This window comes from Callithrix jacchus, chromosome 13 (genome assembly GCF_049354715.1).
Source record: "Callithrix jacchus isolate 240 chromosome 13, calJac240_pri, whole genome shotgun sequence".
Classification (NCBI taxonomy): domain Eukaryota; kingdom Metazoa; phylum Chordata; class Mammalia; order Primates; family Cebidae; genus Callithrix; species Callithrix jacchus.
The window spans coordinates 63961032-63981637 of NC_133514.1; the positions used below are offsets into that span (position 1 = coordinate 63961032).

The 20606-nt window shown below is 38.1% G+C and overlaps 1 protein-coding gene across 5 annotated transcripts in view; it reads right to left on the reverse strand.

Annotated features, from left to right (window-relative positions):
- Positions 1 to 20606, reverse strand: part of ROCK1 (Rho associated coiled-coil containing protein kinase 1) — a 173224-nt gene that overhangs the window by 48643 nt on the left and 103975 nt on the right. For all 5 annotated transcript variants that reach the window (XR_013525785.1, XM_078347849.1, XM_035270699.3 and 2 more), the window contains 3 exons: positions 14270 to 14405; positions 12947 to 13038; positions 12597 to 12843 (listed from right to left, as the gene is read on the reverse strand). Coding sequence is in view for 4 of the 5 variants with exons in the window: in XM_078347849.1 (XP_078203975.1) it covers positions 12597 to 12843; positions 12947 to 13038; positions 14270 to 14405 (475 nt within the window). In the remaining variant the exon portion in view is untranslated. The remainder of the gene's footprint in view (positions 1 to 12596; positions 12844 to 12946; positions 13039 to 14269; positions 14406 to 20606) is intronic.

A 20606-nucleotide genomic window follows, 5' to 3' on the forward strand; every position in this document is an offset into this window, starting at 1 on the left:
GATCCCAGTATTGAGACTTCAACACCTCACTTTCAGCACTGGACAGATCATCTGGATAGAAAATCAACAAAGGAAACATCAGATTTAATCTGTACTATAGACCAAATGGACCTAATAAGTATTTATGGAACATCTCATCCAACAGCTGCAGAATATACATTCTTCTCCTGAGCATGAGGATCATTTTCAAAGTCTTGAAAAATTCAAAAAAAAAGCAAAATTACATCATATCTCTATCTTCTCTGACCATAATGAAACAAAACTAGAAATCAATAATAAGTGGAATTTTTGAAATGATACAAATACCTGGAAATTAAAGAATATGCTCCTGAGTGACCAGTGGATTGAAGAAGAAATTAAGAAGAAAATCAAAATATTTCCTGAAACAAATGATAATGAAAACAAAACATACAAAAGCCTACGGGATACAGTGAAAGCAGTACTAACAGGAAAGCTTATAGCTCTCAGGATCTGCATCAAAAAGGTAGAAAAACTTTCAATAAACAATTTAATGATACATCTTAAACAACTAGAAAAGCCAGAGCAAACCAAACCCAAAATTAGTCGAAGAAAAGAAATAATAAAATTAGACACATGCAACCTACCAAGATTTAACCATGAAGAAATCCAAAACCTAAACAGACAAATAACAAGTAATGAAATCTAAGCTGTAATAAAAAGTCTTCCAGCAAATAAAAGCCCAGGACTGAATGACTTCACTGCTAAATTTTAAACAAACATTGGGGTTTTTTTTTGTTTGTTGTTTTTTGTTTTGAGACAGAGTTTTGCTCTGTTGCCCAGGCTGGAGTGCAGTGGTGCAATCTTGGCTCACTGCCACCTCCGCCTCCGGGGTTCAAGCGTTTCTCCTGCCTCAGTCTCCTGAGTAGCTGGGATCACAGGCATGCAGCACCATCCCCAGCTAACTTTTGTATTTTTGGTAGAGATGAGGTTTCACCATATTGGCCAGGCCAGGCTAGTCTCCAACTCTTGACCTCAAGTGATCTGCCTGCCTCGGCCTCCCAAAGTGCTGGGATTACAAACGTGAGCCACAGCATCTGGTTCTTACCAAACATTTAAAGAACAAATAACAATCTTACTCAAACTATTCCAAAGAATAGAGAAGGAGAGCATGTTTCCAAACTCATTCTACAAGGCCAGTATTACCTTGATACCTAAACCAGATGAAGACACAATTTAAAAAACAAAATGAAATGTTTTGGAACTACATAGTGGAGGTATTTGTACAACATTTTAAATGTAGTAAATGCCATTGAATTGTATATTTTTAAATGGTTAACTTTTTGTTTCAAGAATTTCACCTTAATTAAAAAATATAGTCAGCAAAAGCTGTTAGAAATAAAAGGGGGGTGGGGGGCTATGAGAAAAAGCTTACAATGATAGTAAAAACTTTGAAAACACGTTTTAAAATTTGACAGAGGAGACAAAGAATGTTATCTTAGAAAACTGATGGATTACATTGCAAAACTGATAAACTGTTCACCCAAAAAGATGCTACATGCAAAAACTGACAACTTTCAAATGCTAAGTAACAGTGAAATGCAAAAATCCTTTATAAACTAAGCCAGAAAAAAATTAAAAGTAGAAATCTTTTAACAGTTTCTGATCACATCAAATAAGAAATCAGTAATAAAAAAAATAGTTTCCTACTCTTTCCATTAAAATGGCCTACAAACATTGACCAACCCAACAGTAATGAGTACCCATAGAATTCAGGTTATAGACCTGGAATGTTATATGCTACAAAAGGAAGTAGAGTTCCTAGGCAAATGGGTGATTCCAGGTTTGGGACAAAAAATAATCCTGGAAAATCTATGCATACCAAAAAGCAAGGATGCTATCCAAGACTACTAGGGTAGCATCTAAACTTAAAAAATTCCCACTAAGCTTCAAGCGAGCATCATTAAAATAATGCAAAGGCGGGGGAGGGGACTCAAGATGGCGCTGTGAGAACAACCCAGGATTGGAGCCCGCGTTGAATTCGCAAATGGTGAGTCAGTGCTGCATTTCCAGACTGATCTTTGTTGCCCACAGAACGGGGAAACTCCCAAGTATAAAAAGACACGGGACGCCAGGCAGTAGGTCTGCCTGGCGAAGCCGGCAGCCGGGGCGGCGGCGGCCGGCCCTACACAGCAATCCCCACAGGGCGCGCTTGTCCCGGTGCCTTGTTGAACCGGCAACCTGAGACTTGAGAGGGCTGGACTTGAGACTGAACGAGACTTGCACAGTAGCCCAGCCCAGGGGATTGCAGTGACAGATCGCTTGGGATACCCAGTGGGACGAACAAAACCGCAATTTCAAACTATCCCGGGCAGACGGTCCGAGACGCTCTGTGGGGGAGGGGCGTCCACCACTACGGAGGCAACCTGCCCCAACTGATATACACGCCCACTGCTGAGGCAGCCAGCCGTTGCCGAGGCAACCCGCCCCAACTGAGATACACGCCCACTGCTGACGCAGCCAGCCGTTGCCGAGGCAACCCGTCCCTACTGAGATACACGCATGCTGACGCAGCCTGCCGTTGCTGAGGCAACACGCTACAACGAAGAGACTCCGCCGCAGGGCGTGGCGGAGACCACAGCAGAGCCAGCAGGAACAGCACGAATCACACAACAGCAGGGTGGAGCCTCGGCAGCCAAACAGTGGATAGTCTGCCTTTGAGCTGGGCAGGACACCTGATCGGACATCCAAAAATAAAGCCCAAACCCCTCAACACAGAGCATCTGAGAAAAAAAAAAAGGGTTGTTTAATGAGCTGTGTTGCAGCAGAATCAAACATAGCAGCCTAACAGCCCTGAATGAACAACAGAGTGCACAGCTCAGCAATTAAACCCCTATAAAGTACAAACTGTCTCCTCAAGCAGCTCCCTGACCCCTCTATATCCAAAAGACTGTCATTAGGCAGGCATCATCCTGGGACAAAGAGAGCAGAAAAAGAAACTGGTAGCATCCCTCGCTGTGCCACGGCTACTAGAGGTGCACCCCAGACAAGCAGGGTCTGGAGCGGACCTCAACAGTCGTACAGCGAAGGGGCTAGACTGGTAGAAGGAAAACCAAGCAACAGAAATACTTCATCATCAACATTCTGGGTGTCCACTCAGAGACCCAAACGAAAAGTCAGCAACTACGCAGACGACCAGCGGACAAATCCACAAAGATGGGAAGAAACCAGCGCAAAAAGGAGGAAAACACCCGAAACCAGAACACATCGCCTCCTAGAAAGGACCAAAACTCCTCACCAGCAAGGGAACAAAGCTGGACGGAGAATGACTGTGACGAAATGATGGAATTAGACTTCAGAAGATGGATAATGAGAAACTTTTGTGAGCTAAAAGATCATGTATTAAATCAATGCAAAGAAACTAAGAACCTAGAAAAAAGATTTGAAAAAAGATTCGAGGAAATGATAACAAGAATGGATACCTTAGAGAGGAATATGAATGAATTAAAGGAGCTGAAAAACACAATACGAGAACTTCGCGAAGCAAACGCAAGTTTCAATAGCCGAATTGACCAAGCAGAAGAAAGAATATCCGAAGTCGAAGACCAACTCAATGAAATAAAACGAGAAACCAAGATCAGAGAAAAAAGCACAAAAAGGAATGAACAAAGTCTCCAAGAAATGTGGGACTATGTGAAAAGACCTAACCTATGTTTGATAGGTGTACCAGAATGTGACGAAGAGAATGAATCCCAGCTGGAAAATACTCTTCAGGACATCATCCAGGAAAATTTCCCCCACCTAGCAAGACAAGCCAACACTCAATTGCAGGAAATACAGAGAACACCACAAAGATATTCTGCAAGAAGAGCAACCCCAAGGCACATAATCGTCAGATTCAACAGGGTTGAAATAAAGGAGAGAATACTAAGGGCAGCCAGAGAGAAAGGTCGGGTCACCCACAAAGGGAAGCCCATCAGACTCACAGCAGATCTCTCGGCAGAAACACTACAAGCCAGAAGAGAGTGGGGGCCAATATTCAACATTCTTAAAGAAAAGAACTTTCAACCCAGAATTTCATATCCAGCCAAACTGAGCTTCAGAAGTGAAGGAAGAATAAAATCCTTTGCGAACAAGCAAGTACTCAGAGATTTTGTCAACACCAGGCCTGCTTTACAAGAGCTCCTAAAAGAGGCACTACACATAGAAAGGATCAATCAGTACCAGCCATTCCAAAATCACACTGAATGCTAAAGAGCTTCAACATAATGAAGAATCTACAACAACTAACAGGCAAAACAGCCACTTAGAATCAAAATGGCAGTATCAAATTCACACATAACAATATTAACCCTAAATGTAAATGGACTAAATGCACCAATCAAAAGACACAGACTGGCAAATTGGATAAAAATCCAAAACCCATCAGTGTGCTGTATCCAGGAAACCCATCTCACATGCAAGGATACACAAAGGCTCAAAATAAAGGGATGGAGGAAGATTTACCAAGCTAATGGAAAGCAAAAAAAAGCAGGAGTTGCAATTCTCATCTCTGATAAAATAGACTTTAAAGCAACAAAGATCAAAAGAGACAAAGAAGGCCATTACATAATGGTAAAAGGATCGATACAACAAGAAGAGCTAACGATCCTAAACATATATGGACCCAACACAGGAGCACCCAGATACATAAGGCAAGTTCTTAATGACTTACAGAAGGACTTAGACTCCCACACAATAATAGTGGGAGACTTTAACACTCCACTGTCAATACTAGACAGATCAACCAGACAGAAAATCAACAAGGATACCCAGGGCTTGAACTCAGACCTGGAGCAAGCAAACCTGGTGGACATTTACAGAACTCTCCACCCCAAATCCACAGAATACACGTTCTTCTCAGCACCACATCACACCTACTCTAAAATTGACCACATAATTGGAAGTAAAGCACTGCTCAACAAATGCAAAACAACTGAAATCATAACAAACAGCCTCTCAGACCATAGTGCAATCAAGTTAGAACTCAGAATTCAGAAACCGACCCAGAACCGCACAGCTTCATGGAAACTGAACAACTGGCTCTTGAATGTTGACTGGGTAAACAACGAAATGAAGGCAGAAATAAAGAAGTTCTTCGAAACCAATGAGAATGAAGACACAACGTGCCAGAACCTCTGGGACACATTTAAAGCAGTCTCTAGAGGAAAGTATATAGCAATAAGTGCCCATATGAGGAGAATGGAGAGATCCAAAATTGACACCCTATCGTCAAAATTGAAAGAGCTAGAGGAGCAAGATCAAAAAAACTCAAAACCCAGCAGAAGACAAGAAATTACTAAGATCAGAGCTGAGCTGAAGGAGATTGAGACACGAAAAACCCTTCAAAAAATCAATAAATCCAAGAGCTGGTTTTTTGAAAAGATCAACAAAATAGACCACTAGCCAGATTGATTAAAAATAAAAGAGAGAACAACCAAATAGATGCAATAAAAAATGATAAAGGGGAAATCACCACAGATTCCACAGAAATTCAAACCATCATCAGAGAATATTACAAACAACTCTATGCACATAAACTAGTAAACCTGGAAGAAATGGATGAATTCCTGGACTCCTGTGTCCTCCCAAGCCTAAACCAGGAGGAAGCTGAGACTATGAATAGACCAATAACAAGGTCTGAAGTTGAGGCAGCAATTAAGAGCCTACCTCACAAAAAAAGCCCAGGTCCAGATGGGTTCACAGCCGAATTCTACCAGACACACAAGGAGGAGCTGGTACCATTCCTTCTAAAACTATTTCAAACAATCCAAAAAGAGGGAATCCTTCCCAAATCATTTTATGAGACCAACATCATCCTGATACCAAAACCCGGCAGAGACCCAACGAGAAAAGAAAACTTCAGGCCAATATCCATGATGAACATAGATGCAAAAATCTTCAATAAAATATTGGCAAGCCGATTGCAACAGCAAATCAAAAAACTTATTCATCATGATCAAGTAGGATTCATCCCAGGGATGCAAGGCTGGTTCAACATACGCAAGTCTATCAACGTAATTCACCACATAAACAGAACCAAAAACAAAAACCACATGATTATCTCAATTGACGCAGAGAAGGCATTTGACAAAATTCAACAGCCCTTTATGCTAAAAACCCTCAATAAACTCGGTATCGATGGAACGTATCTCAAAGTAATAAAAGCTATTTATGACAAACCAACAGCCAATATCATACTGAATGGGCAAAAACTGGAAGCATTCCCTTTGAAATCTGGTACTAGACAAGGATGCCCTCTCTCACCACTCCTATTCAATATAGTACTGGAAGTTCTAGCCAGAGCAATCAGGCAAGAAAAAGAAATAAAGGGTATTCAAATAGGAAAGGTGGAAGCCAAATTGTCTCTATTTGCAGACGACATGATAGTATACCTAGAAGACCCCATCGCCTCAGCCCAAAAACTCCTGAAACTGATAAACAACTTCAGCAAAGTCTCAGGATATAAAATCAATGTGCAAAAATCACAAGCATTCGTCTACACCAATAACAGACTTAAAGAAAGCCAAATCAAGAGCGAACTACCATTCGCAATTGCTACAAAAAGAATAAAATACCTTGGAATACAACTCACAAGGAACGTAAGGGACCTCTTCAAGGAGAACTACAAACCACTGCTCAACGAAATCAGAGAGGACACAAACAGATGGAGAAACATTCCATGTTCATGGTTAGGAAGAATTAATATCGTGAAAATGGCTATACTGCCCAAAGTAATTTACAGAATCAACGCTATCCCTATCAAGCTACCATTGACTTTCTTCACAGAACTGGAAAAAACCACCATGAACTTCATATGGAACCAAAAGAGAGCCCGCATAGCCAAGTCAATTCTAAGCAAAAAGAACACAGCGGGGGGCATCACACTACCGGATTTCAAACTATACTACAAGGCTACAGTAATCAAAACAGCATGGTACTGGTACCAAAACAGAGATATAGACCAATGGAACAAAACAGAGGCACCGGAGGCAACACAACATACATACAACTATACAATCTTTGATAAACCTGACAAAAACAAGCAATGGGGAAAGGATTCCATGTTTAACAAATGGTGTTGGGAAAACTGGCTAGCCATGTGCAGAAAGCAGAAATTGGACCCCTTCCTGACACCTTACACTAAAATTAACTCCAGATGGATTAAAGACTTAAACATAAGACCTGGCACCATAAAAACCCTAGAAGGAAATCTAGGCAAAACTATCCAGGACATAGGAGTAGGCAAGGACTTCATGAACAAAACACCAAGAGCATTGGCAACAAAAGCCAAAATAGACAAATGGGACCTAATGAAACTCCACAGCTTCTGCACGGCAAAAGAAACAGTCACTAGAGTGGATCGGCAACCAACAGAATGGGAAAAAATTTTCGCAGTCTACCCATCTGACAAAGGGCTGATATCCAGAATTTACAAACAACTCAAGCTGATTTACAGGAAAAAAACAAACAAGCCCATTCAAAAGTGGGCAAAGGATATGAACAGATACTTTACGAAAGAAGACATATATGAGGCCAACAATCATATGAAAAAATGCTCATCATCACTGGTCATCAGAGAGATGCAAATCAAAACCACATTGAGATACCATCTCACGCCAGTTAGAATGGCGATCATTAAAAAATCTGGAGACAACAGATGCTGGAGAGGATGTGGAGAAAAATGAACACTTTTACACTGTTGGTGGGAGTGTAAATTAGTTCAACCATTGTGGAAGACAGTGTGGCGATTCCTCAAGGCCTTAGAAATAGAAATTCCATTTGACCCAGCAATCCCATTACTGGGTATATATCCAAAAGACTATAAATCGTTCTACTATAAGGACACATGTACACGAATGTTCATTGCAGCACTGTTTACAATAGCAAAGACCTGGAATCAACCCAAATGCCCATTGATAATAGACTGGATTGGAAAAATGTGGCACATATACACCATGGAATATTATGCAGCAATCAGAAATGATGAGTTCGTGTCGTTTGTAGGGACATGGATGAATCTGGAAAACATCATCCTCAGCAAACTGACACAAGAACAGAAAATGAAACACCGCATATTCTCACTCATAGGTGGGTGATGAAAAATGAGAACACATGGACACAGAAAGGGGAGTACTAAACACTGGGGTCTATTGGGGGGAAAAGGGGAGGGCCAGTGGGAGGGGGAGGTGGGGAGGGATAGCCTGGGGAGAAATGCCAAATGTGGGTGAAGGGGAGAAGAAAAGCAAAGCACACTGCCATGTGTGTACCTACGCAACTGTCTTGCATGCTCTGCTCATGTACCCCAAAACCTATAATCCAATAAAAAATAAAAAAATAAAAAAAAAAAAATAATGCAAAGGGCTAACATATATTAAATATATTAAAATTTATGAGTTCATAAATATATTTTTAAAATTCACTAATCACCTTTGCAGGATGTCTGGGAAATAACTCGCTGTTCTGAAAACTGACAGAGTCAAGTATTTAACCTTTCTTTTATAAGCTGTACCTCAAAGTAACTACTATATAATTGATGAGGAAATGTTTACCTCTGGAGTAGAATTCCAATTAACAAATGAAGGAGGAAGGATAAAAATAGATGATTACCACTGCAAACTCCTAAAGAAACAAAGGACTTAGGTGATGATCATCAATGGCTACTAACACCACAAAAAGATACAGCTAGACTTTATGGTTTTTCGTTTGTTTTGTTTGTTTGCTGTTGTTTTTGAGACAGGGTCTTATTTTGTTGCCCAGGCTGAAATACAGTGGCACGATTTTGGCTCATTGCAATCTCTGTCTCACCAGCTCAAGCAATCTTCCACCTAAGTCTCCTAAGTAGCTAGGACTACAGGTGTGTGCCACTATTCCTGGCCAATTTTTGCATTTTTCATAGAGGTGGGGTTTCATCATGTTGCTCAGGCTGGTCTCCAACTCCTGGGCTCAAGAGATCCACCCACCTCAGCCTCCCAAAATTTTGGTTTTACAGGTGTGAGCCAACATACCCAGCCCAGATTTTATGCTTATGTGCCTCCTGGTACTCAAATACTACTACTTACAAGTATTCTTGCCGAAGTCCTACCTAAAGTAGATCACATCTCTAGATCTAATAATATCTAGTTTAAAGTACTACAGAAGACAGAGCAACATGCTAAATAATACCGCAGATGAAATCAGTAAAATTCAGAATGGGAACCACTCATAGCATAAAAGAAAACCTGGTTTCTTCAACCACAAATAACAGCAAAAAGAGATTACAAAGAACACAAAAGGGAGGAAGAAAATTCAGATTAAAATAAACAAGGGAAATATTAATGAAATGCAATGTACAAATTTTGGATCCTAATTCAAGCAAAATAAATGCAACAATAAAACCAAATTATGAGACTACTAGAGAAATTTAAGCACTGATTAGATGTTTTACAATATTAAATAACTGTCACACCTATTTTCTAGCTTTGATAGTGACATTGTACTTATGTTTGTCTTTTTCAAAAAGAGTCCCTATCCTTAAGATAATGAAATATTTGCAAATTAGGATATATTAACAGAAGGAAAGTGTGGTGCCTGATAAGTGCTTCAAAATAATTCAGTGGCAGAGGACTGGGAAAGGGAAGTAGAGGATAAAATGAAACAGGACTGGCTACCAAATCAAGATTTTTGAAGCTAAATGATGAGTACACAAGAGGCTGCTATAGTACAGGTTAGGCATCCTTAACTGGAAAATCCAAAAATCCCAAATGCTCCTAATTTTGAAACTTTTTGAGCACTGACATGATATTCAAGGATTTCAGATTTGGGATACTCAACTGGTAAGTATATACAATGCAAATATTCTCAAATCACCCAAAATCCAGTATCTGAAGCACTTCTGGTTCTAAGCAATTTTTTTTAAGAAAAAGACTTTTTAAAATGGTTAATTTAAAAAAGTTGTTTTTTGACTTGCAATCTGAAGAATCACAGATAAACTTACTAGATGAAAGCTTATACATTCAGTTAAAAATTTCAATCCTCCGTAACATTCTGATCACTTTCATTAAGCCTCTGTAGCCTGAACTTTTGGAAACTTTCCCTGTAATCAGTTGCAGCCTTATTGTTTCACTAGTCCAGGTACTGGCAAATGTCAGGCCTGCAGTCTGTTTCTGTACAGACCTGAACTTAGAATGGTTTTTATACTTTAAAGAGTTATAAAAAGTAAAAAATAAAAAAAGGCTATGCAACAGAGATCATATATGGAGGACATTCCATTAATGAATAATAAGCAAGGTTCTGCTAGAAGCCCACCATCTCAAACTTTGAGAGACCTGAAAGTTCTTAAAGACCAGAAACGATTAATATAAATCTTACGATTTTTTTTTTTTTCTTTTGAGACAGAGTCTTGCTTTGTTACCCAGGCAGGAGTGTAGTGGCTCAAACGCAGCTGACTGTAACCTCTGCCTCCCAGGTTCAAGCGATTCTCCTGCCTCAGCCTCCTGAGTAACTGGGACTACAGGTGCGTGCCACCATGCCCAGCTAATTTTTTATATTTTTAGTAGAGACAGGGTTTCACCATGTTAGCCAGGATGGTCTCAATCTCCTGACCTTGTGATCCATCCACCGCGCCCTCCCAAAGTGCCAGCCAACCTTGGGATTTTGTTTTTAAAAAACCACAATGCACTTTTATATGCATGTTGAAACTCACATAAGTTAAACGTGTATTATTTTAGTGTATGTGAGCTTTGATTCAAATTTAAATTCCAAACTAAACAAAGGAAACATTAAAAAGGATAAACTAACAATAAATCATGCTATTAATTTTACTTGACTTTCAACTGATATCTAAAAAAGATTCAGTTAGAAACCACTGTTGATAAGTAGATGGGCTCTGCCTCTTTGAAGCAAGGAGCTCAAAGCTTAGTCACACACAGATCACAAACAAGAATTTTAGAACTGGAAGGATCTATAGAGGCAACCTATTCTTATCTCCTTAGTTTAAAGAAAGGAGATGAAGAGACTTTCATATGGTTAATAAGCTGTATAAAAAGGCCTAGGCAAACAATTTAAGGTAGTCAAGTCTGAGACTTTCCTACTACATATAAAATGGTTACTTTCTTAGTTATATTTACATCTATTTTAAGTCTGGTCCCTGAGAAATAACATTGCACAACACTCCTCAGCTAAGAACCAACAGGAGATCCTATTTTCTGTTTCCTTAGTCACAAAAGCTGACCCTGACCTCTCTCCACTGATTTATAGCTAATCATCAAGCCCCAAGGGACCTGAAACTATGTTCCCATCTCTAACTAAGATTAAAATGAACTCCTCCCTCCAATTTTTTCTTGAGAGATCTGGCAACTTCCACGCATATCTGTTTTGATTAGGTAGTATGGATGGTGCTGCTAACAGGAATAGAAAATACAAAAATATGTGAGTAGGTAAAGCCAGGAATCTTTTTGAAAACAAACTGAATTTTATTACTATTTTAAAATTGTTCATTTATTCACGGTTACACTCAATCTTCTGCCTCTTAGATTCACAAAGACTGTTAGTATCTCCAGCTCAAACCTTCCCAAGTATCTAACTTTTAATGTGTAATGGGATTCTATTTCTGCAATTGAGTTTCTATTACTACCAACAATATATGAGGAATTCCGAGGTTTTAACAGTGATAATTCTCTTTGCTTGGATTAGTCTCACTCTGAGTACAACCTTTACGAATTAGACATGTTTTAAAATGAAGTTTTTGGTTAATTTATCTGTAAAACTGAAAAATATCCACATTACCTACCCCAAAGGGGTGCCTGTGAGGGTGAAGAAATTACAACATGGTACAAATGTAGGCATTATCCTAAAAAGAAAGAATGCTGTCATGGGGTGGTGTCTCCACACCCATAATCCCAACACCTTGGGAGGACAAGGTGGGCGGATCGCTTGGGCCCAGGAGTTTGAGACCAGCCTGGGCAAAATGGTGAAACCTCATCTCTACAAAAATTAGGTGGCCATGGTGGCATGAACCTGTAGTCCCAGGAGGTTGAGGTAGGAGAATTGCCTGACCTCGGGAGTTCAAGGCTGCAGTGAGCTGTGATCATGCTGCTGCACTCCAGCCTGGGCAACAGAGCAAATCCCCATCTCAAAAAACACAAAAAATAAAAAAGAATGCAATCATTTCTGGTTTCACCAAAGTTATTTTTCTTTGAGGGTAATATGATAATAAATATATTAACTTAGACTTACAAATGGTGAAGATGATAAATTTTATGTTACATATATTTTAACAATTAAAAATAAAAATTATAAAATATTTCTTCCATTGATAGATGAGTGGATGAACAAAATGTGGTAATACACATACCATGGAATATTACTGAGCCTTAAAAAGAAAGGAAAATCTGACACATACAACATAGATAAAAACCTTGAAGACATTGTGCTAAGTGAAAAAAGCCAGATGCAGAAGGACAAACACTGTATGATTCTACTTATATGATGATATTTACATACACTGTGAACTGTATTTAATACCACTGAACTGTATATATAAAAATGGTTAAAATGCTATAATAAATTTCATGTTGTGCGTATTTTACCTTGTATACATATATAAGAAAAAGTATTACCTTGAAGGTCTCCAATCATCTCAGAATCATGACTCCTGTCTCTTCGTTCAGCTTCTAATATAGCTTGCAGCTGGTAATAATCTTTGTCTGTTTGTGACTTAGAATTCTCTAAAATTCGGTTTCTCTCTTGCAACTCTCTGTTCAGGGACTCTAGCTGACTAATTGACTTGCTCATCTCTGTGTGACTCTTCCTCAATCTTACAGCTGTGTCCGATTCTGTCCTAAGTAAGTCATTGGCTTCTTCTAGCTATTTAAAAAAGAAAGCAAGAGAATACGTTTCTGACCAAAGTATAATAAAATTTAATTAACCATAATTTTCTTTAAAAAGGAACCTCATTTGAAACACTTACTTGCTTTTGTAACTGTGACAGTTTTTCATTAGCAAGCTGTGAATTCTGACTTACTTTCTTTAGGTCTTCCAACTGATCCTTTAATGTAGAAACTAGAAAATGAAAGAGTAATATATAGAAATTATAAAATTTTCATAGGGGAAACATAGAAATCCCTTTTTAAAAAATGACATTTTAGTCTTAGGCCATAATAGTCAGTTACATTAGGTCCACTCCCAAAGCCAAATTCCAATTTGGAAGTTCTTGCATTTTTAAATTCATCAAAAAGTAGAATCATCATTTTATAATACAGAGTGCAAAAACAGATTTCTTCTCACTGTTGTAAATCTCAAACTTTTTTATTCCCTTTATAAGATCACTCTGTTAGTGTAATGTTACAAAGCTAGTTTTAACATTATTTTTCAATAGTTCAATTGCTTGACAGTTCAATATCTTAATAATGGTACAAAATTTAAAGGGTACCAAATGGTAGACAGTATAGAATAAGTCTTCCTTTCTCAATTTAACCTCCTGCTCCCTCTGAGTGTCTCTTAACTGGCCCTCCTCCCCAATGTATATTTAATTTAAGCATATATAGACAAGTACTCCTGTTTTAAACACAAGCAACCTGTACTTTGTTTTGTCACTTAAAGATATATCTTAGAGATTGTTTTATAATAGTATTTGAGGAAATGCTTTATTCTTTAAAAGCCACATAGTATTCTACCACATAGATGTATTAAAATTACAGCACTGATTACCTCTATGCTTCATATGTATATTATATTATGTTTCATATATAGCATTGATTTTTTTTTGCCATTTTAAACAATGCTACAATGAATTGCCTTGTATATATATCAGTTTGCAGTATATGAGTATGTATGTAAATAACTTTTGGAAGTAAAATCATTACATCAAAGGGTGTAGAAAGGTATTTTAAATATATATGTAATACAGCCATTAAAACACATGTAATCCTAGTTTAGCAGTTCTCAGATGCAGCTGCTTGTTAGAGGTACCTAGGGGGCTTGTAAAAAATAACGATACTCAGGCCACACATTTAAACCAACTAAATTAGAATTGCTGGGATTTAGGCATTAGTACGCTTTAAAACTTCCCAGGAGATTCCAGTATGCACACCATGATGACAATCACTCCTCTAGTTAAATGCTACTCACTATTTACTTTAATATATTATAAATTTAACTTGAGACCTGGGTTATCTAGGATTGTAGCTTTTTAGGATTGTAGCTTCATGTATGTAACACGGACACTAAATTTAAGATAACCTCATGACAATGTTAGAAATTTTACCATTTTTCAACAGTAGTGACAATTTACCTTCGTTTTCTACATTTCTTCTCTTCTCATTTTCCTGTTCAGCTTTTCTTTGGTACTCATTAATTCTATGCTGTAGCAGCATTTTCTCCTTCTCAATCTGAGACACTGTAGATTCTAGATTTCTTCTTTGATTTCCCTGAAATTATAATGATAAAAGTTACTACTGCAATTAATACTCTCATCATTTATTCAAGGGAGGACTATGTTCTTTAAAAAAAAAAAAATACAACACTTAGGGGATGAATGTTTTGTTTCAAAAGCAAATAGTATTCCAAATACAACTTTCTAAGCAGCTTGCCTTTTAAGAAAACAGAAAAATCTTCTTATTTGAATTTGATAGGTAAAAATTTTCAGACCTTTGACTCCAAGAATTTAAAATACAACACTGTGAATCTTTTCAGACAGAAAGCCACTCTCTAAATTTAAGACAATTGTATTGTATTATATTACCAATATTTTGGTTTGTTAACAATCCCAAGTTTAAGGTATGAAATATGAAAGGATCATCTGATAATTGATGAAAAGCTCAAACTATAATAGATGGTACAGAATGTACAGTAAGTTCACTATTTCCTCTATGTCTCCCTTAATCCTATCTCTGTCAACAAGTTGCTTTATCTTTCTAAGATGTTCTAGGTATCTACCTACCAGTGTGTATTAAAAAGCAATCAAGGAAATTCTTAATTTAGAAACTACAGGAGAGAGGATTAAAATATCATTTTTTTGTTTTTTGAGACAGATTCTCACTCTGTTGCCCAGGCTGGAGGGCAGTGGCACAATCTCGGCTCACTTTAACCTCTGCCTCCAAGCGATTCTCCCTCAGCTGGGACTACGGCATGCACCACTGCACCCGGCTAATTTTTGTATTTTTGGTAGAGACAGGTTTTGCCATGTGGGCCAGGCTAGTGTTGAACTCTTGACCTCAGGTGATCCACCCATAACAGCCTCCCAGAGTGCTGGGATTACAGGCAGCAGCCACCTTGCCCGGCCTAAAATACCAAACTTTTCACAACTTAAAAGTGTATCTTATGTTTCTGAGTTACCACTACCAGTCTTGTTTTTGATGCTTCACTTTTTAAGACTCCATATTAGAAAACCTGTTTTATAGTGTTTCTGGGCTTTCTCATCTTTAAGCAAAAATTGGACATAAATCATTCAAGATCTTTCTGATTATAAAAGTTTATCATTCTAACTTTTAAGTTTTAGATAATGATACATTCAAAGAAAGTTGCAAAGACAGTACAGAGAGGTCCCAAGTGCCTTTCCACTCAGCTTCCCCCAATATACATTATATATAACAATAGCACAATAACAAAATCAGGAAATTGTCACTGGTATAAAGTGGGTACAGTTCTTTCATTTTATCACATATGTAGGTTCATGTAAGCATCACCACAGTGAAGAAACAGAACTGGTCATCACAACAATCTCTTTCCAGTCACTAGTTGTAGCCACACCCAACCCCGTTCTCCCATCACCCATACTCCTGGCAATCAATGGTTCTCCATTTCTATAATTTTGTCTTTTTGAGAATGTTTTATAAATGGAACCATGCAATATATGACTTTTTGAGGTAGGTCTTTTTTTAAAACTCCACATAAAGCCCTTAAAAATCCATCCATTAACATGTGTTGTATGTATCTACAGTTTATTCTTTCTTGTGGCTGAGTATTCCACGGTACAAATGTGCCAAAGTTTATTCAACCATTCACTTACTGTAGGGCACTTTGGTTGTTTTCACTTTTTCGCTATTAGAGATAGAGCTGTTACAAACATTAGGGTACAGGTTTTTGTGAGAATATAAATTTTCATTTTTCTGGAATAAATGCCCAAGAATACAACTGCTGGGTCACATAGTAGATACATGTTTAGTTGTTCAGGAACACAGCCAATTCATTTTCCAGAATGTCTGTACCATTTAACAACTCCATCTTCATGTACAAGTGATCTAGTTTCTCCACATCCTTGTCAGTTTTTGACATAATTTTAAAATTTACTTTTTCTTATGGTTATGGAGTAATATTTCATGGTAGTTTTTATTTTCACTTCCCAAATGACTAATGATGTGAACCTCTCTTCATGTCTGTCATCCATATTATCTAAAAAGTTCAAAAAGTATGGATTCACTTTCCTTAACACTTATATAGTGCTATTGAAATTACCTATTTCACACTGTATGAGTTGTGGTAGTTTGTTTTTTGAGAAGTTAGTCCATTTCATTTACTTTATTTTATTTTATTTTATTTTATTTTTTTGAGATGGAGTTTTCGCTCTTGTTGCCCAGGCTGGAGTGCAATGGCGCGATCCAACGGCTCACCGCAACCTCCGCCTCCTGGGTCAGGCAATTCTCCTGCCTCAGCCTCCTGAGTAGCTGGGATTACAGGCACGTGCCACCACACCCACCTAATTTTTTGTATTTTTAGTAGAGACGGGGTTTCACCATGTTGACCAGGATAGTCTCGATCTCTTGTCCTCGTGATCCACCTGCCTCGGCCTCCCAAAGTGCTGGGATTACAGCCTTGAGCCACCGCGCCTGGCCAGTCCATTTCATTTAAATGTCTCAACTGTGTTTAAAACTGTTCATAGTATTTCCTTATAATCCTTTTCATACCTATATGGTCTATAGTGATACACCCTATTCATTCCTTATACTGCTAATTTGTGTCCTCTCTTTTTCCTTTATCAGTCTTGCTAGAGGTTTGTTAATTTTGTTGATCTTTTCACACAGCTTTTTGTCTCATTGATTTTCTCTATTGTTTTTCTGCTTTTAACTGCATTGATCTCTGCTCTTAACATTACTTGTCCTTCCTTTTGCTTGCTTTGGGTTTATTTCGCTCTTCTTTTTCTAGTTTCTAGAAGTAGGAGGTTAAATTACTGATTTCAGACTTTTCCTTTTTTCTAAGGTAAGCATTTAGTGCTATAAATTAACCTTCATCACTATGTTAACAGCATCTCACAAATTTTGATGATGTATTTTCACTTCATTGTTTAAATATTTTTTAAAGATGAAGAGCCATAACAGCTTTATGAGACACAATTAACATTCCAATATATTTTTTTCACTGAGATGACTTCTTTGACCTATAGATTATTTAGAAGTTTGTTGTTTGCTTTCCATGTGTTTGCAGATTTTTCTCATCTGATTATATTTTGGTCAGGAAACTCTCTATGATTTCAATGCTTTCAAATGTGTTCGTTTTATAGCTCGGGATGTGGTCTACCTTGGTGTGTGCTCCTTAAGCACTTGAAAAGAAGGCATATTCTACTGTTAAATGTAGGGTTCTATAAATGTTCAAAAAATTCTGGTGTCTGACAGTGTGGCTGAGTTCTCCTATGTTTGCCAATTCTTAGGGGTGTTGAAGTCTCCAACAATTATGCATTGGTCTACTTCTCCTTTCAGTTTTATCAACTTTTGCTTCATTGATGAACAGTTAGGATCTTTCTTTCTTTTTGGTGGACTGACTCTTACCATTATGTATATTCCTCTATGCTCAGGGTAATTTTCTTTGCTCTGAAGTCTACTTTATTTGGTACTAATATTGTCAATATTGCTGTTTTCTTTTTAGTATTTGTATGTTATCACTTCCCATCTTCTGATGTTCAACTTGCCTATGTTGTTATACTTGAAGAGTTTCTGATGGAAAACATATAAATGGGGGATTAAAAAAAATTCTACTCATACCACCTCTTTTGATTGGTATTCCATTTAATTTCCATTTAACATCATCATTGGTAGTAAGTTAGGGTTAAGTCTGCCATTTTTGTTTTTTTGTTTGATCTCTATTATTTCTACATTTTCTTTCCTGCCTTTATGTGGGTTACTAGAACATTATTTGAGCAGTCCTGTGGATTTACTTATGGCATTTTTAAATGTATCTCCTTTGTATGGCTTTTTCAGTGGCTGCCCTAGATATTACATTGTATATGCATAGCTTCATATATAGTACACTCTACTGGTATTTGCATCTTACCAGTTTAAGTATAAAAACCTTCTCTATCTTTTTTTATCTTATTTATTTATTTTTTTTTTAGGCAGGGTTGCCCAGGCTGGAGTGCAGTGGCATGCTCATGGCTCACGGCAGCCTCAACTTCCTGGGCTCAAGCAATCCTCCCACCTCTGCCTCCCTAGTAGCTGGGACTCCAGCTGTGCACCACCATGCCTAATTATTGTATTTTTTTGTAGAGATGGGGTTACACCTTGTTGCTCACGCTGGTCTAGAACTCCTGGGCTCAAGCAATCTGCCAGCCTTGGCCTCCCAAAGTGCTGGGATTAAAGACGTGAGCCACCACATCCAATCTAAAACTTTACCTTTCTTTATGACCCATTACTCTGTTTATGATTGTCTGAAGTATTTCTTCTCACACACAGAGAACCATATCAGACAATATTATAATTTCTGCTTCAACTGTCTAATATAAAAAAAAATCAAGGGAGAAAAAAATGTATTTACCCATATTTTACTATTTCTTTATCCCTGGTAATTCAAAATTCCTCCTTTTTCTTTTGGAGACAGAGTTCTTGTGTTGCCCAGGCTGGAGTGCAGTGGTGTGATCTTGACTCACTCCAACTTCACCTCCCAGGTTCAAGCAATTTTCTAGCCTCAGCCTCCCGAATAGCTAGAATTACAACCATGTGCTACCACATTTGGCTAACTTTTTATTTTTAGTAAAGGTGAGGCTTTGCCATGTTGGCTAGGCTGGTCTCAAACTTCTGGCCTCAAGTGAGCCACCCACCTTGGCCTCTCAAAGTGTTGGGATTACAGGTATGAGCCAACCTGCCTGGCCAAGATTCCTTCTTTTATCATTTCCTTTCTGTTTAGAAAATTTTCTTTAGCAATTCTTTTAGAGAAAGTGGGCTGGTGACATATTCTTTTAGGTTTTCCTCATCAGAGAATGTCATTTTCTTTTCATTTGAGGATATTTTAATTGAACATAGAATTAATTCTGGGTTGATAAGTTTGTTTTATGTTTTCTCAGCACCTGAAAAAGTCATGCCACTTCCTCCTGGTCTCCATGGTTTCTGATAAAAAATCAGCTGTTACTTGCACTGTTCTTTCCTTTCTAGTAAAGTGTGTCCTGTATTTACGACTTCCTTTTCGTAATCAACTTTCATAAGTCTGAATATTATGTCTTGGTGTGGCTATTTTTGGGTTTATGCTTTTTGCCGTTTGCTAAGCTTCTTGGAGGCTTACGCTTTGACTATTGCGTCTTGGTGTGGCTATCTTTGGGTTTACACTTTTTGTGGCCTGCTAAGCTTCTTGTAGGTTTATGTCTTTTGTCAGTTCGGGTCTTTTGTCAAATTTGTGGAATTTTCTGTCATCATTTCTTCCCACCCCCTTTCTCCTCTCCTTTAGTAATTCAAGTGAAACAAATGGTAGAGCTGTATTATTATAACTCTACAGGTCCTAGAGGCTCTGTCACTTTTTTCTTCTGGCCATTTTCTCTGTTGCTCACACTGGATAATTTCTATTGTTCTCTGCTGAAGGTCTCTGATTCAATCCTCTGCATTGTTCACTCTGCTGCTGATATTATCTATTGAGATTTTTATTTCGGTTATTATAATTTTTGGTTGGCTCTATTTTTTAGTGTCTATGTCTTTCCAAGACTTTCTATTTTTTTGCTTGTTTGTATGTTTATAGTTCCTCACGGAAACATTTATGATGATGATTTCTTTAAATTCTTATCAAATAATTTTAATATCTGTCATCTCAGCGTTGGTATTAGTTGTTCTCATTCTAGTTAAAATTTTCCTAGTTTTGATATGATGAGTAGTTTTCTATTAAAAGCTAGACATTATCTTACAACATTCTGGATCTTATTTAAAATGTTTTAAAAGGTCTCCTCTGACATTGTTCTGGTGGAACTAAAGGGATGCTGCCTCTTTTCTGTCAGGTGGAATCTGTAGAAGTTGAGATTTTCCACTCCGCCTCTTCTGACACCTCAGGTGGGGAGGGGAGCAAATCCTCATCATTGCTGGGTAGAAATCGGAGTTCTGACACTACCAGGCCTCCATGGAGTGCACCATGGCTGCTCCTTATGTGGCCCCACTGACACTGCCTTATGGAGAAGAGCTTGTTATTTTCAGTGGTCAAAGTTCTGACTCCCTATCATGCTTCTTTTGACACCAACCCAGCAGGCAGTGGCAGGGGCATCCCATTACGTATAAGAGTAGATCCCCCAAATGGTCTCTGCTATACTGTCTGGGGAGAGAGGGAAGCTTTGTTACTGCCCACAGGAGATGAAAATTCCTTTGCTGGGCCTTCTCTGACACTATTCGAATTGGAAGTTGGAGTGTGCTATGCTACAGTATAGTAGAGATGAAAATCTAGACTTCCCG